The 18,322-nt window shown below is 34.1% G+C and overlaps 1 protein-coding gene across 1 annotated transcript; it reads left to right on the forward strand.

The window, feature by feature from the left end:
- The first annotated feature begins 394 nt into the window (after nucleotides 1-394).
- LOC148950801 (poly(A) polymerase type 3-like) lies at nucleotides 395-15,465 on the forward strand. The gene is made up of 10 exons (XM_089090014.1): nucleotides 395-738; nucleotides 2,116-2,350; nucleotides 3,805-3,955; nucleotides 4,807-5,018; nucleotides 6,033-6,244; nucleotides 8,475-8,642; nucleotides 9,769-9,869; nucleotides 11,980-12,104; nucleotides 13,680-13,772; nucleotides 15,246-15,465. The coding sequence occupies exons 1-10, from the start codon at nucleotides 395-397 to the stop codon at nucleotides 15,345-15,347; spliced, it is 1,743 nt and encodes a 580-aa protein (XP_088946140.1). The 3' UTR covers nucleotides 15,348-15,465.
- The last annotated feature ends 2,857 nt before the right edge of the window (nucleotides 15,466-18,322 follow it).

Below are 18,322 nucleotides of genomic sequence, written 5' to 3' on the forward strand. Positions count from 1 at the left end.
CTCTTGTCACGCACTTGCATGGTAATTTATTGGGGATTTAAAAAAAAGTGAATTGTATGTATATTAAAAAAAACGATAAAAGAAAGTATACTAAAAGAAAGTATCGAAAACTCCATAAAATCTTGAAAGATTGAAAATAGGCAGTAAAGCTTGAAACATCAGGAAACGCTAAAGAATCACATTACAAAAACGATCTCAAGTCTAAACTTAAATTCTCAGGCAGTCATATTTTCCCTAGTTCGTCTTCGTGTAATTGTTTTCGTGTATGAAGTATTTTCTCAAACCAGATTTCTGTTTTTTTTTTGTTTTTTTTCATTTTTTAGACTGTTACTTCAATATTTGTTTCAAAATCTTAAAGCTGTTTATCGTCATATCTGTTTTTATAGAGAGAAAGATGTTGAACACATATTCTTCTCAACATACATCATATGGAAATGTTCTACGCAGCAAACCTGTTGTTCAAAACGAGCAGCCAAAAACCTTAGGAGTGACTTCAGCAATTAGTCTAGATGGACCAAAACCATTTGATACACAGAAAACAACAGAACTTGAAGAAACACTCAAAACTCATGGCTGTTTTGAGTCAGACGACGAATTTAGGCACAGAGTTGAAGTTCTTTCTAAGCTAAATGATCTGGTCAAAGTTTGGATTAGAGACCTGTCAGAAAATATAAAAAAGGTTCCTGCATCAGTAGTGGAGAATGTTGGTGGAAAAATTCATACCTTTGGGTCTTACAGGTAAGATTTTATTTATGATAAATAAATTCCACCTTAGGATAATTAAGTTCCGGCTATAAATCTTCTTATGGAGTTTGTTTTGAAATACTTCTTTCGCTTTCATTTTGTATCCAAGTGCTAGACTAGGTTGTTAACACTAAATGCGGTACTTCCTTGTTAGCTAGTACAAACTCATGAATTGAAATTAGGTTAATCATAATGAAATATGTGAAAATGTGATGAAAATATAATAGTTTAGTAACAAAATTATGGGAACTACAACAAAGAATTGTGGAAGGGGGACCGTCCAGACCGTATTATATTAAATACGTAACCTAAACCAATCTAACCAAAATACCAACTAAATATTGAATTAAAATATAGCTATAATGCTGTTTCCCACCGAGCCGAAGCTAATTGTCTGGTATAAAGACAATGAAAACTGGTTATTGTCTCACGTTCGCGATACAATTTCTCGAGTATGTACTAGGTAACAAGGAAGTACCCTAAAGGCATATAAACTGGGGAAGAAGCAATTTCTTTGGTTTGAAACCCCTAGAAATATCTCGGACATGTACATTGTTTATAAAAATGCTGGTAAAAATACTACCTCTTCTAAAAAAACAAGACATGTTTATACTACTCGTAAATTAGTCTTTATAACACAGGTGAAGATACCTTTAAGCCCCCCACCACCACCCCTGAACAAAATTTGGGATATTGTATTGGTTAGCATAAATTGTATTTATGGCTATAGCCTTAGACAGTACAGAATACGAAAAACATTCACCCCACTTAATTGCCTTTTCAATTTGAAAATGAAATGGACTTGAAGATCCTTGTCCATGAGGACAGATTTCGTTTTATCGTCGTGAACCACCCTCCCCCTTCCTGCAGGGGTGTAATTTTCTATGGGGTAGTGGGGTAACTGCCATTCCCATGCCTCGTCCCCCCAGACCTCAGTTTGCCCCCCCCCCCCAGACGAAATTTTATGTCTTCTAAATTCTTTTCGAAATTAAGATAAACATACAGAATTCAAGCACCAAAAGAAACAGATCAGTTTTTTAGTACATAATTTCTATTTATAGTATACAATGAAGTACCTTTATAATACTTTTATGTTCCTAAATAGTACATTTATGGACCCAAATGGATTTTTTTAGTTTTTACTGTCATTTTCACATGATTTTGGAAAACGGTTTCCAACTTTGCCCCCCCCCCCCCGGATTATGACAAAATTATGCCACTTTCCTCTTATCTCTAAAATTTCTCTAAGGATTTAAACTTTCTGTCCCTATAATGTTTTTAAAAAAAATAGAAGTTTCTGTGTATGCACAAGTTATATATTATGATACTGTGATACTGTGTATACACGAAATACATATTCTTGCATTTCAGGCTTGGTGTGCATAACAAGGGCGCCGATATAGATGCACTATGCATTGCACCTAGACACATGGACAGGTCTGACTATTTTACATCATTTTTTGAGCTGTTGAAAGAGCAGTCGAAAGTAACTGAGCTCCGAGCTGTTGAAGAAGCGTTTGTCCCTGTCATCAAAATGAAAGTTAGTGGTATTGAAGTTGATATGCTCTTTGCTAGGCTTGCATTGAAGGAAATTCCTGATGACTTAGTAAGTTGTTATTTTCCTTTCTTTTGTATATTTGATAACTATACTAGAAATTAAAGGGGGTCTGATGTATTTCACAAGAATTAGTTAATATTTGTGCAATCGAGAAAATATCAGGGGGGGGATAAGTCTGCGTTGTATAAGCTAATTTGTTGGGTCTGTCAAAGGATCTAAGTTATGCCTTTTATTGATTAAGACATTAGAATATGTTTTTGACAGAGTAAAGCTTACTTTAAGTAATAAATTATGTCCAGCCCTCGCTATTTCGTTTTGTTAAGACTGTAAGGTTCATTTTTATCATTTGTATCGTAAGTTTTCCTAGGACTAAAGTTTAGATTTATCGAGAGCCTGTAAGACATGGTAATAATATATATTAAAGCCGTGAATCTAAAACGTCTCAACTTCATGTGAGAAGGGTGTCCACAGGTTTAGAATTTTCATCACTAATTTATTTTCAGGATATCACTGCTTTTAACTTAGTTAGTATTTTGAGAAGAGAGACCCCGAGTTTTATTTATATCTTAATTAGAAAAATTGAGTTCCCGCAAGACTTAAAAATGTAAAACTAATTTCTGTTCGTTTTAAGTTTTAATGTTGCTTCTTACTTTCAGTTGAAAAAACTTGTTTTTGTATTTAATTTCTGATTGTTTTTTTAAGTAATGCTCGGAAATTCGGCGCCCCCTTCATGGAAGTTTTCCTTCCCCCAAGGAAACATTCTCCATGGAAACACCTTCTCCCGTAACCCCCTCCTCTGCCCCCCCCCCCCACCACAAAAAAATCCCTCCTGAATTTAACTTGGGTGACTTCGGAAAAAAAGTTAGGGAGGGGGCCAACTTCCCCTGCAATTTTTTTGGTCACTTAAAAAGGGCACTAGAACATTTCCGTTCGAATGAGCACACTCATAAAACTCTAGGACTACTGGATCGATACGATCACCCCTGGGGCAAAAAAACAACAACAAAGAAACACGCATCCGTGATCTTTCTTCTGAAAAAAAAAATACAAAATTCCACATTTTTTTAGATAGAAGCTTGACACTTGAAACTATAGTAGGGTTCCCTGATACGCTGAATCTGATTGTATGATTTTCATCAAAGTTCTATGAATTTTTGGGGTTGTCTCCCCCTTTTTTTGAAAATATAGAAAATATTCTCAGACTCGTATTTTTTGATGGGTAAGACTTATTTATTTCAAATAAACATAAATTCTGATTCTTTTGACGTACCTATTGTTATCAAAATTCCATTTTTTAGAGTTTCGGTTACTATTGAGCTGGGTCGCTCCTTACTTACACTTCGTTACCACGAACTGTTTGAAACAAAAATAATAAATTTTTTTTCAACCAAATAGCATGTATATCTGTTGAGGGGTTAAAACCCAATTTGACAGGAATTTTTCTGAAACATCGTTTTTATTTCGTAACATTTTTTTCTAATTATATAATATTTTGTTTCTAGGACTTAAGAGATGACAAACTCCTGAAGAACTTGAATCCAAAGTGTGTACGCAGCTTAAATGGTTGTCGGGTCACAGACGAGATCCTCAGATTGGTTCCAAACAAAGAAACTTTTAGATTGGCTCTCAGGGCAGTTAAATTGTGGGCCAAGAGTGAGTTTTTTGTTTTACTTTTATACAGCAGACCCAATTTTTGATTTTTAAATTCTATGGTATTCTTGGACTCGGGATTTGCCGTCCAGACAAGAAAATGTTTTGGAAACAATCAATGGGATATGAACCTGTTTCTGGAAACACATAGGCTGGCTTCGTTGAATCCCTCAATTGTCTAAAAGGAAGAAAACTGTTAAATTCTATAAATACAGGCAGTAACATGATAAAAATTGATATATAGAAGCATTATGAAAATCTTGTGGTGATACAATATTGCGCAGAACCTGCAATCGGGTCAATCCAGCAAACCCCTTAAGGCTGTCCCTTAAAAGAAAAAATTAATAGTATTGCCCACAAGGGTGCATCTAGGATCTTTTGTTTGGGAGGTAAGGGGAGGGTTCAATCTAGAAAATTAAATATTTTTTATATAGCAAACTTAACTCACAGACGGAGCAATTTTACAGGGACGGTGGTTTTGACAGCTCTTAGTAAGTCTATCACTTGAATTGTCAAAATATATACTTTTTTCTATAAGTTTTTTTTTCATATTCTAAGTTTATACTAGTCAGACTATTAAAAGTATTTATTGTTAGCTTTAAGAGTAATTAAAATTATTCCCAGTTAAAAAACAAATATATGGAGTTAAGTTTCCAAGTCTTGAAAAAATGAACCCCGTCTAAAAAAAAAAATATATGATATTTAACTAGATAGGGTAATTTTTGCGAATAATTATTTACAATATTTATTTTCTAATATATTAGTGTGGTTTTTGAAATAAATTTTTGGTGCCTTACTAAAAAAAAAATCAAAGATAAGTTTGATTTTTCAGCCTTAAATAATTTTGTTTTCAGGACAAGGAATTTACAGCAACGTTCTTGGTTATTTGGGTGGTGTTTCTTGGGCTATGCTAGTTGCTCGAACTTGTCAACTCTATCCAAATGCTGCAGCTGCAACCTTGGTCCACAAATTTTTCTTAGTATTTTCCATGTGGAAGTGGCCACAGCCCGTCCTGCTAAAGCAGCCGGATAACACAGATCTAGGTTTCCCTGTCTGGGATCCTAGGGTAAGTCATTGATTATTGTTATAAGTTATTATTATCCTTCTTTTGGAATAGGTCTCTAGAAAGTGTGGGGAAAAATTTAACGGATTTGATATGTTCAAAATTTCAATTATTTCGGAAATATAACCTCAATTATCATGAAAGGTATTTACGAACGATTTTACGAATCCAAAGAATAAAAGGGACGGGTTTCGATTCTTTATAGCTCTATTACAGACTTATCATGAAAATGGAATGGAACCATACAATTAATCTGGACTAAAGTAATCGCAATATTAAACTTTTGGTTCCATATTAGAAGTAATTATTATTCATCCTAAAGCAAAATCGAAACGGCTAACTGTAGTCTATTAAATGCACGTAGAAATGAAAAAATAATAACCCAAAACAATCTGCTCTAATCTATGACGTTTTTTTTAAGTTTTATTATTTTTATATTTGTTTTTATTGATATTTATATATGTTTTTATTGATATTTATGTCAATAAAAACATATAGGATCAGGTTACATATAACATCAGGATCAGGTTTGCACATATGTAAGTTTTAATTTACAAATCATGTTTTTCTAATTAAGAACATATTGTTCTTCAATTTTTTTTTTCAAATTGAAAAATAAAACGATTCCCTGGCCTTTCTACTTCTTTTATCATCAGCTATCCCCCTTATTTTCTAATAAGGCTACCTATAAGTGAAGTTATTCATTTGGTAAATTTCTCATGTCTTTACATCTTCATATACCTTTATTGGTCATTTCAACGGCTTAGTTTTCTTTATATTAGTTTTCAAATATATTCTTGCACTTTGATCTCTAAAAACCTAAGAAATTTCTGTATTTTCTCTAATTTTTTACTTATGACACTTTGACACATATTTTCTTTTTTCTGACCACTTTGAAGGGATGGTTGCAGATACTTGGAAGAGGGTTAATTCAATTTTAAATTAGAAGTTCTAGTGCCCTATTCAAGAGTCGAATATAATTGGATTGACCTCCTTAATATAACTTAACTCTTCCAGGTTAATCTCGGTGACAGGAGTCACGTCATGCCTATAATAACACCAGCCTATCCTCAGCAAAATTCAACATTTAACGTGACGTTAAGCACTCGCACTGTTATGCAAGAAGCTCTCACAAACGCCTTGGCTTTAACGAAAGACATAATGATGGGACGACCAGGAATAACGTGGGAGAACTTGTTTCAGCCAACCTCATTTTTCTTCAAATACAGGTAAGGAAAATTGCCTAAAATGAATATTTTTATCTTTAAAATGGTTCAAAGACATTTAAAAGATTGTTGTTGTAGTAGAAGTTACAACCTAGTTAAGAGTTAACTAGATAAATAAAGTTTTAATTTTTCTCTTTACTTTCAGTTGAAAACTGGTTTTTTATTTGATTTATGATTTTTTTTTTTTAAATAACGCCAAGATATCTGGCTCCACCTCCACGGAAAAATTAAAATCCTCGCAGAAGAAAATTTATCCTCCCCTCCCCACCTGAAATATGTAAGAATACTTCCCAATAACAAATACTATGCGTAAACAATGGACAATTTTATAACTTGTTGCTGAACAAAATAGCTGTCTAAAAATTTTATCGGACAATTTTGGGAAAAAAGTGGCGTGTGAGGGGTCTAGTTGGCCTCTTAAAAAAATTTCTGGGTCACTTAAAAAAGGCAATAGAATTTTCATATCCGTTAGAATGAGCCATCTCTCGACGTGTTAGGCACACTGGTTCAATACGATTACCCCGTGAAAAAAAACACATCCGTGATATTTTTTCTGGCAAAAATTCAAAAATTCCACATTTGGCAGATAGGAGCTTGAAACCTTCCCCCTTTTTTCTAAAATCCGATTAATTTTCTCAGGCCTGCAGCTTTTGATGGGTAAGACTGAACTTAACGAAACTTGTATATTTGGAATCAACATAATAAGCCAACTCTTTTGGCATATCTATTGGTATCAAAATTCTGTTTTTTAGAGTTTCTTTTACTATTGAGCCGGGTCCATCCTTACTTTGATTTCGTAATAATAAAAGTTCTGTTGGTGGAAAACAAAGTTCTGTTAGCATGTCAGAATTCCAAGGCCGTACCCCGGGGGGGGGTTGGGGGTTTTGACCCCCCCCCCCCAGAAATTTTTGTAACAAAAATGGATATAAACAAATTTTGAATGCGTAAATCTTTGAGTAAAACCCCATCCGAAAAAAATTCTGGGTACGGCCTTGCAGAAGTCCTGCTTTTACTACATAAGGAGACAGTCATAATTCTTAGGATTTTCCAAGTTTGGATTTTTTTTTTTTTACTTAATCCATCCCTTTAGACAAGCTCTGCTTATTGTTTTTGTACGTTAAACAAGGTTTTCCCTATTGGTATCTACAGCTCAAAACCAATGGGCACTACATTTGTTTCCATAGTTTCCCTCTTGCAGGAGAGGGGCTCAAACGGCCTCATATTTTCAAAAATTAACTTTTAGCTACAAGCTTTAGCCCTAAGTATATTATATGAAAGCCAGTGAAGTCGTATTAGGCTTAATGTCAGCTGTTAATTGAAGCTTATGTCATTCTACTGGAGTAACTAAAGGCTCAGTATTAAAGTTATTGTCAATTATGTTCCAACAGAAAAACATTCAGTTCACGTGTCTTAACTTAGGGTGCGTGCATAAACTTAGAAAATTTATTTATCCCGGAGGACATTTTAATGCTGAACAATCGAAATATTACTTGTTTTAGTGACATAAATAAAATGTTTAAGGTTATTCTTTGTTTAGTTAGGCTAACCTATCTTTGTTTGTTTTTCAAAAAGTCAAAAACAGTTATTTCTGATTGGTTGATGCATTTTTTTTCTACTTTATGCCATTTCTACTTTCTATTATGATTTTCTTCGTTTCTTGTCCAAATCATGAAAGTATAGTTTTTTCTGCGGTCCTTCCGTCTTAATGTTTCATTGTAAGACGACATTGCTTTCTTCTTATAGCTGAAATTCAACTTTATCCGATCGCTGTACTGCATATGTGAAACATGATCTGCATTTTTCTTTTCTGTGGATTAGATTTGAAAAGGCATGAGAAAAAAAAATGAAAACAGGACAATTTCTTCCTTCTAAGGAATTTTAGATTATTTTCTAATAAAAAGTTTATACAATATCTGACTTATAAATGGATAAATCTAAAACTAGTAATGGAATGGTATAATTATTTGATCCTATTGGTACAAATTGTAGCAGTAGGTTTTTCGCAAAGTAGCGTGTTTCTAAGGGATTTCTAAGACCTTAAAATATTAAGACCATAAAATATTAAGACCTTAAAATATTTCTAAGACCTTAAAATATTTCTAAGACCTTAAAATATTTCTAAGACCTTAAAAGTAGCGTGTTTCTAAGACCTTAAAATAGTTTTTCTTCTTTCTTAAAAACTTGTCTATCAGGAAAGAATAAAGACTATTTAAATCGTTAATACTCTTTTTAGGCATTTCGTGGTGTTGTTAGCAAGCGCCTTAACTCAAGACAACCTCCTGGAATGGGTGGGTCTTATTGAATCTAAGATTCGAACCCTGATTCAAACCTTTGACAGAAATTCTGTTATCAAACTGGCACATATTAGTCCAGAGCAATTTGAACCTCTAGAATCTGAAAAGTGAGTTATCTTTTCTATTCTGTTTTCTCTGTAATTTTAAATTTTATTTCTTAGGATAATTCCTTGATTATTTAGTTGATTCATATTTAGGTATATTGTGCGTATTGCACTTTCTGTTTGCATCTGTTTTTATGTGTGTGCGAATACTTTGGGTTCGATTGCCGTTTTGTATCTTATAGAATGGAACTCAAGTAAATCTGAAAGCTTACTCGTTGATTAATATTTTTTAAATGGTCACTTTTATTTTTTTATATAAATCGAAAAAAAAAATAGCAAAAAGAAAAAAGGATGAATGCTAAATTGATTGCAGTACACTCGTTTTAATTTATTGGACACAAAAAAAACACAGAGCCATCTATAAAAAATCAAAAAGTAGAAAAAAAATTAAAGAATCAATAAAATAATTAAACAACGATTGAGACAAGAAAAAAACATCACTTAGTCTCTGTTTGATATTCCTTGTTTCAGATGAAATGGCTCTTATTTGAGCCGTCCCATTTTAAAGCTATTTCCCTTTGTTTAAATTTATTTAAAGGTGTGAATGTTTCTATTGAACGCTAGTGAAGTAGGTCTATAACTTCATTAACCATTAGGCTTTGAAAATTTCAAATCTAGTACTGTCCGTGCACGTGGAACTCCGTGAGACGTGACACGTCACTTACAATGAAGAATTTATCTTAGCGTATGAAGTACCATTTCAATTTGTTTTTATTGTGACGGGGGAGGGTAGGACTAAAGCCAATAATTTTCGTAGATTATGTTTAGTAGAAATGTTCTTTTTACGTGGAATTTTTTGTTTCTTTATGTGTATATTATGAATTTTTGAAACTTGAGGGTCGTGTTCACTCCAAATGTCACGAAGCAAAACTTTAATATCCTGAGCTTTCTTGCTTTTCGCCCTTTACCAGGGATCATTGCATTTTATTAGGGATCATAGCGTTTGCGTCCGAACCAAGCGAGACATTAATTAAAATTAATATAATCGTGTGAACCGGCTTTTTTCAGCTTTTGTTTTTTATGAATATCCATTAATATAATACAATTCTTTGGGTGTTTTTATGTGACAGAACTTTAGATAGAAGAAGATAGTAGGCTACCTTTAGTAAAAAGTTCATTTTCTTTTCAGGGATTCAGTCACAACAATATGGTTTATTGGCCTCGAATTTGAGAAAGCTGAAAATCTTAGCATAGATCTGAGCTTTGATATTCAGAATTTCATTGAACTAGGTAAGCTATCTCATTATGTCTGTCATTATTCAACAATTCACCGAACAAGCTCTTAGTAACATCTGACTAACATCTTTTTTATATCCTATCGGTAAATTATAATCCATGATATTTTATAATGGCAAGTTATGGTTAACACCCTTCTTGATTTTAAAAACACTTGTTTTGCCAAGAAAACATTAATGTTTATCCTTATGTTTTTTTCTGTTTGATTGCGGCTGATTGTTTTCTTCGCATAGGAAACTATTTGATTATTTTTCTGCTTGTTTTAACATTAACCATTACTTATTTCCTGTGGTTTATACATATTCTGTAAATATTTATGTGTTCTGTACATATTATCACCGTCTACAAATGTTCACATCCTACATATTAAGACCCTTTTTGCAGGTTAAAGACCGTTTAACTACTATTTGTGAATGTACAGTAAGAAATAAAGAATAAAGTTAAAAAATAATAATGGACAGCATTGTCAAACCCCCCACACATTATCATACCTGAAAAATATTTTGAATAATCAACTTAGTTGATGATATTTCTTTGCTTTGACTATATGCTGTTGTTTTAATTTTACTGGTGAAAGAGCCCACTTCCCTGTCGCCTCCCTATGCTCTTCAGATAAAAACAACACTGGTGCTGCAGTTATTCTCAGCTAAGATTGTGGTTAACCATAAAAAGGGATAGGGAATGATTTTTATTGGGTCAAATTGTCGAAAAAATTACAAAAATGAAGAAAGAACTGCTTAAAACGCAAGTCTCCTTTAATTGTGATTTCATTAGGCCTGTTTTTTAAAAAAAGTAATGAACTTCTTAAAATGCTTCCACGTGAATAGTATGTATTGTTTTAGAATTCAAATTTACAAGCAGTAGATTTTATACCAAAAACAGATAGTGATAAAACTGCCAATGGTGGATTTTATCATCTGCCTTCTCTTGTAAAAGCATATAATCTGTGTAAGAGGCTTACGGACAGGAGGAGAAGGAGATAAAAAGTGATTATTCAAAGTACTTCACCTACTCTGGCTCATGGCAACAGAACAGAGGGCGTATCTGTCAGGTTCATGTTGCAAAGTCAACTGGTGTACAATGGCTGATGAAGAACTTGTTAAAATCCTCCTTGACGAACAGGCCCATGTCAATAAGCGGTGTCATTGGGCAACTAATCTTTTAGAGTTCAAATCTAATAAATATATGTTTTGTTGATAGTTTTAAGTCCGGAAAACCTATACTGCTTATTCTTTTCTGTTTTTTTTTCTAAATTGAGAATTGCTTTAATTTTCACCTTCGTTCCTGCTTGTCTTCACAGGGGCAACCAGGACATCAAGAAGAAGCAATCAATATTTCCCCTTATTGCCTGCTCTGATGATTTTCCCGAGTTGAGTTTGAAAGGCGTGTGAATGTTTTGCAAATCCTTATGGTAGGTGTACCTGATGTCATTGCGTGGTCTGCCTTTACAATGTCAATCTTTTGTTTCCCGATTTAATAATTTAGTTGGGGTTCTGCCGTCAACTACATTGCTCATTTGTTTTAAGCTCTAACGATCATGAACTTATTTCTACACGAGTCGTGTTTTTATTTTGCTTCTAAAATCGATGTATGTCCAAGGTTGGTCTCATGGTCCTGATCGTTTGGGGTCTTTCAATAGCCAATAATGACCTTTAACAGTCCATGGTAGCATACTTTCATGCTTTTCTAAATTTTTCTGGAGTGAGTATCTTCTGGTAATGACAAAGCATCCTTCTTCTTCTTTCTTGTTTGCACTCTTATGGAGACGGTTTCAGATAATCTTATCATCGGAATCAAATTCCAGGCCTCTTAGCAGGTTGTATACAGCTTCCTATTTAAAACTGCGCTTTATTTCTATCTCCTTTAATTTTTACCAAACCAAAGGTGGTGCTGCAGACACCTCCTCTAAATTTTTGTTTCTACTCAGTCTTAGGGGAATTTTTGTCTAAGATCATGAACCCTGAAAGCCAGGGAGTTAAACGAATGGTCACTTTCAAATTATAAATTAAAATCTCCAAGAATTGTTTTACATTTTTAGTTTGTAATTGAAGCTTTTACCATCCAGAAAGTGCCCATTTTATTTATTATCATTTGTCTGTTGCAGTGCATATATCCGCTGCTCAGCAACAGAAATTCAAAGAAGGGATGAAAATAGATGTGAAATATGTGAAGAGGAAAGAGTTGGTGAAGTATCTACCCATATCCGTGCTACAAAGGCATAAAAAACTGGTAGGTACTCAACTAGTCTAGTACTGTCTAAATAGTATAGACAAGCTACAACACTTCTGACTTCATAATTCTGCTTTTTGAGCTAGATAAAATTTGTTTTTTTAAAATCTATTTGGGAAAGTGGGCTGGGAATTACTAAGCTGTAATATTCACTTAGTGCTAACTAGTTCGACTAGGAAAATAAGCGTCTAACGTGCAATAATTTCTAAGGTACAACTATAAGCTTGTTTTAGTTTATTTATAATTCTCATTAGCAAAAAGAAATGCTTCTGCTAGCAATATTTTATCTTAGTAATTCGATATAGCCAGATTTTCTAAATATTTTCCTTATCTATGCGCATAGATAGACTGTATCAGTATTAAAAATACGTCAAGTGTAATTTGTATTTGTGGATATTCTGCTTCTTTTAGAATCTTAGATTGTGTCTATAATGGAATTAAAAAATTTTTTTTTTCAATTAAAACAAGGATCAACGTTAAAACTTATAACGAACAGAAATTATTACTTATATGGGGGATTTGGTTGCCCCCTCCTCAGTACCTTGCTCTTTACGCTGAAGTTTGACTTTCTGTTATAATTATTTGAGAATGACTCCTGATACATAAGAACCGTTTAATTAGAATAATAAACTTTTTACAAATTTGAGAACACTTTAGCGGAAATAGCAAGGTATTGAAGAGGGGGCAGCTCTTTCATATACGCAATAATTACTATTTTTTCAAGTTTTAATGTTGCTCCCTAGTTTCAGCTGAAAAAACGTGTTTTTTTTAAATTTTTGATAGCCTTTTAATTAACGCTGGGAAATCCAGCTCCCCCTCCCTTGGAAAATCCCCTTCCCCTGTGAAAACTCCTCCACGGAAAAATCTTCTCATGTAAGAACCCTCTCCAGGAACCTGCCCCTCCCCTAAGAAGATATTTTTATATTTCCCAATAGCCAATATTATATGTAAGCAACGGGCAAAGTTCATAACTTGCAGCTCTTCCCCAAGGGGCTTTGGGGGGTCAAGACATCCTCAAAGACATAGTTATTAAATCTTCAACCATGCTGAATAAAATGGCCATCTCAAAATTTTCATCGGATAATTTTGGGTAAAAGAGTGTGGTGGGGGGGGGGGCTGGCTGCCCTCCCATGGTCACTATTTTTGGTCACTTGAAAAGGCACTAGAACTTTTGACTTTCGATCAAATAAGCCCTCTCCCGGTCCTCTAGTATCACTGGTTCGATACAATCAGCCCGGGGGAATAGAAAAAAAGAATAAATAAACACGCATCGCTAGGTATCTCATATCCGAAAATATTGTAAAAATAGCTCTAAAAATAGCTCTTTTTCTATGGTTAACGATATTTTTTTTCAAAATTCTTTTTGTGACTTATCCATTTTATTTATCCATAAAATATTTTAATAGTTATATTGAATACAGTTGTTGAGAAAAAAAAAGAAGAAAACTAATGATGACGGAAGCATATCACGAACTGTTACACACATACAAAATCCATTATCAAAATCGTTTTATCAATAGTGAGCTTTCATTATTATTATTGTTCCTTTTTAATAAGTATATTTAATCTTTGCAGGCGGTATCTTCCTCCACATCGACCATTAGTTCAACTGGGGATATTCATCATAGAGAGTCAGCAACAACTCTAACCTCTGGAAAACTCCCAGCTGTAAGTGATTTTCTTTTATTTTTAGTAGAAGCGTGGTGGGTCTTGCAGGGTACTGGCAATAGACCTTCAATTTGGTAGAGAAGATAGAGGTAGAGAAACAAAGATTTCTCTGTTTGTGTTGTTATGGAAGCCCAGGTCGGGTCTTAAATCTTTTACTCGTCCAGTAGACGGGAAATACTTAGCCAATTCTTATTTGTCTCTAGTAAAAATACATGCAAACTTAATAAATCTACAAGTCTTCTTAAAAAAGTCTAACAGAAGAAAACATTGCTGATTCCTAAAAATTCAAACCCTTCGATTCCAGAGCAAAACAGAAATACTTTAACTTAATAAAAAACGTAAATTATCGTGAAAATTTGTTAATAAACAATCTTCCAATAGGGCTTTTCCTATTAAGAATATGGCTATAAAAACTTTTGATCATGATTTCTATCTTTCAAAGGCTGGTTTGGCTGATAAGCTTAATAGAAAAATAGTGGCTATGGTCCTTTTGTTTTGATTTCTGACTTTGTCTTGTCATAACAGACCACTTCGGCTTTAGATCTTTTATTCAAAAATTCTAATTTTTTTATACAGACTAAAACAAGAGGTTAAATTTGAAAATTTTCCGCTCGTGATGTAGAAAAAACCAGTTTTGTCAAACATTTTTGGTCTTCCCAACTCTTATAAAGTAAATACACCTTTGCATATGTGACTAGTCATGGAAGAACTAGTAGACATGTCAATTTTTCTTTTTAACGCATTTTGAAGAAAAAAATACAACGCGTTCTTTAGTTTTGGGCTAAACCATACTTTACAGTAAAAGTCCGGAAATTGGAGGTATTATTTTCACCTTAATAACTGTAATTTGTCACGATGAAGTAATTACTGTTATTATAAGTCGACTCACCAAGCTAAGTGAAGGCTCTGGCCACTAAAGTCCATTGCCTCCACATATCAGAAACCACTGTATTAAATTCTTCTAACTAGTGTTTAATCCAGACCTGACCTTGTGCTTTTAGAAGCCTTTCGAGTTCCACAAGAATCTCACATTTTGGGCAATCAACTCTTCCTATTTGGCTGATATTGATTCTTCGTCTTTTTCGTTTCTTCTTTAATCTTTCCTTCTTTTTATAAAGACAGTTAGAATTTCTTAGTTATTAAGTAAATTACACTACTTTAGACTACGTTAGAGGGGGTGCCCCCTCGCTACCTTGGACCCACCACCGGGTTGTACCACTGGTATCTTATATACAGAACTTCTTTATTGGAATTTTAAGTTTGTCCAAGTCTTTTCAAAGCGAAGGGGAGGGGCATTCTCATCCACTATTCCCAACTCTAGTAGACATGGTTTTCATGTTTATTTTATTTGTTATTCAAAGTGTCTTCAATTTTCAATTACTTTTTATTTTCAGAATGTTTAGCGACCTCTGCAAGACATTGGGTAGTTTATATATTTATGTATGTAAATGTAATTTTCTTTCCTTTTTTTAGGGTGATGCTAAGATAAGAAAGCGATCATCTGATGCCAGCTTTCCATCTTTGACGGCCAAGCGAGAGAGAAATGATAGCACTATAAGTGTTCCAGTGTTTTAAGTTGGTGACCTCCTTTAGTTGACAACTCCGACTATATGTTTTTATTGCTATTTTCTGAATTTGAAATTGCCTTTTATATTTTTGTTTTTCCATAGTTTTAATGCCTTATTTCTTTATTGTTTTGACAAATATAGCCTTTTCAAGTTCCCTTTTCTTTATTTTGATTGAGATAGGAAGTTGAAAATTGACCATGATTGTCTTTCTGGGGCCAAAACTACACCTAATCATTGTGGTCCAGATGTAGTGCTGTACGACCCTTTCAATCATCAAAATAATTCATTTGATTTTTATTTTAGAAGAGTTTACATGTATGTTTACTGGATGCCAATCGAGACGGGTCCACCTTATTTTTTTTGGGGGGGGGAGGAAGGGTTCTCTGTTGAACTATTAAATGTATTTCCCTGTGTATTATATGATCAAACAAGGTGAATGGATCCCCCTACCTTTTCTGCTTACATTATCGCATTTCGTATACTCTCAGCTCAAGAATCTCTTGGTCATTGTCCTGATATTGCCAAATCTAGGTCATTATGGGTCATGTAATTGTCGTCAATGATTTTTTATTTATTTCTGGAAGGTTTTTTAATCCAAGCCAGTTGAATTTATAGTAACGGCATTCTAAAACTGTATTTTTTTCTTACTGAATGAATTCCTTAGGAATAGCAGGAATAAATATGGAACATTAATGAAGAATAGTAGAGCAAAATTCATTAATTTATTCTTAATTATAAGTTCAGCCATATTGTTTCTGCAACCCAAATTCAGCTGGTTGAAAGAAGGCAGGATAATCACTGGGACAGTTGATACGTTCCTGGATAAAGATGCGTTTTTGATTGAAGACAAAACAACCAAACTTGACTTGGACTTTATTGAACAAAAACGCGATACATAAAATTTATACAAAGAAGACTCGTTATTTAACATTCTGTAAAATAGGTTGTTTTATTTATAATAAAATCTGTTTTTAATTTTTTACTATGATATAAATTTCTAACTAACTAAGATAATACCAGCAAATGAATTTCTCAACAGCAAAATAATTGCTGTCAAAATCTTTTTAACTAGGATAATACCAGCAAATGAATATAGAAAGTCAGAATGCATAAAAATCTTGAAATATCTTAGAACTGAACAAATAATTTTTGATCTGAATTTAATGATAACATTCCTTTTTTACTTCAATTTAATATTTTCTTTACTTGTCAAAAGAGACTGTAAGGTATTTTTTTTACACGATAACGGTTTATTTTCGATACAGCAATTCTGAAAAGTATATCCTGGCATTAGGATGGAATGAGGGGCTGATATGCAATAAAACTGAAAAAGAAATTTAAAAATTGACAATCCTGGTGCAAGTTTTTTCTTCTCCACTAGTTATAAGAACAATTCAGTTTATACCTTCTTATGACCAAAGCCCTATTATTCTATGATTCTTCCGTCATTGTTTCCAAATATGTATTTATTACATTTTTCAGAGTCACTTGAATCACTCAGAGTCACCATGATTTTCAATTTCTAAACTTATAGTCTTTTAAAAAATATTTCAGCAGCATAGACGTTATATTTTCATAGTTTATAAAAGTTTTACATCAAGAATTTGATGTAAATAACAGACAAGTAGCAAGTACAGACAGACAGATAAGTACAGACAGACAAGAATAACAGACATAACAGAATAACAGACAGACAAGTAGCCAACAGTAGAAGGGGGGGTCCGACTCCAGAACGTACCACGTGGTTTATGGTTTTCTCACTGAGAATAAAAAAACAGGAATTTTCTCACTTGGAAAAACAGGAACTTTGTCACATTTATGGTTGTTTTCATGGACGGTTATGTGTGTTGATCGATTTATTTGATGTTTTTATGGATTTTGTCAGTGAGAATTTGAAAAACAGAAACTTTGTCCCGTTCATGGATTATTGAGTCTAATGGGGGCAGGTCAATGACACTTCCTTCTTGTTGTTGCTCGAGGCAAATGTTATGATTCAGAAATAGTATTTATTGTTGTTGCTCGAGCCAAATGTTATGCCGTCCGGGAATTTGGAACACCTGTGCTGTCGACCTCAATTCCCCTATCGTGAATCAATAATTCCCCTTAGAAACAACAAATTAATTCCCCTTTCTTGACAGATCAATCAACCAATGACATCATCTGTCAGACTTTAAAAATTTTCGCATAGAAACATTTCTCCAAGAAGAGATCCAAGTCATTAATGTCTTTGCCTCGGAAACAACTCTTTTGGTCGAACTCCAAAGGATATTAATAACCAAACGCCATGGAAAAAATTCTCCAAGAAACATCTTAGTGATGAATTGTTTTAGCGCGGGAATCAGGTTTCATATTAATTTGAAATGCATTAGCGCAGAGATGCCAAAAACAAAAGGAACATGCTGAATTACGTTTAGGGATTATTTGGGCGAAACTGTTTTAGACAGGTTATGGAATTATTTCGGCGAAACAGATAGAGACATTTTAAAAGATGATTTTTGGAAAGGTTTTAGAAGAGAATTTGAGGGTGAAACTCTGTGGTCGTTATAATACACAAGTTTCATTTGAACAGTGTTTTGAGGTCCTCTACCCCAACCCCAAAGGGTTCCAATCCCTCTACCACAACCCCGAAGGAAGCCACCGGTCCTCAAAGGTCCACTGGGCTCTCAAAGGGCCCCCCGGCCCTCAAGGTTCCCCAGACCCCCCCCCCCCGGGGCCCAAAGGGCCCCTCCCCCTTTCCCCCCAAAGGGCCCCTCTTCCTCCATCTCCTCCCTCCTCCTCCCCTTCCCCTCCCCTCCTCACCCTCCCCTCCTCCTCCTCCTCCTCCCTCCTCCTCCTCCTCCCCTCCCCTTCCCTTCCCCATTTTTTATACTTTTTTTGTGCATTGAGACACAGAACGACCCCCTCCCCCGGCCCCTCCCCCTCCAAAGGTCTGATTTTTCAAAGTTCATTTTGAATTTCCTTCGTTGAAATGCAAGAGTTGGA

Source organism: Artemia sp. Qi Xiang Cuo, chromosome 6, assembly GCF_049724085.1.
Source record: "Artemia sp. Qi Xiang Cuo chromosome 6, ASM4972408v1, whole genome shotgun sequence".
Classification (NCBI taxonomy): Eukaryota; Metazoa; Arthropoda; class Branchiopoda; order Anostraca; family Artemiidae; genus Artemia; species Artemia sp. Qi Xiang Cuo.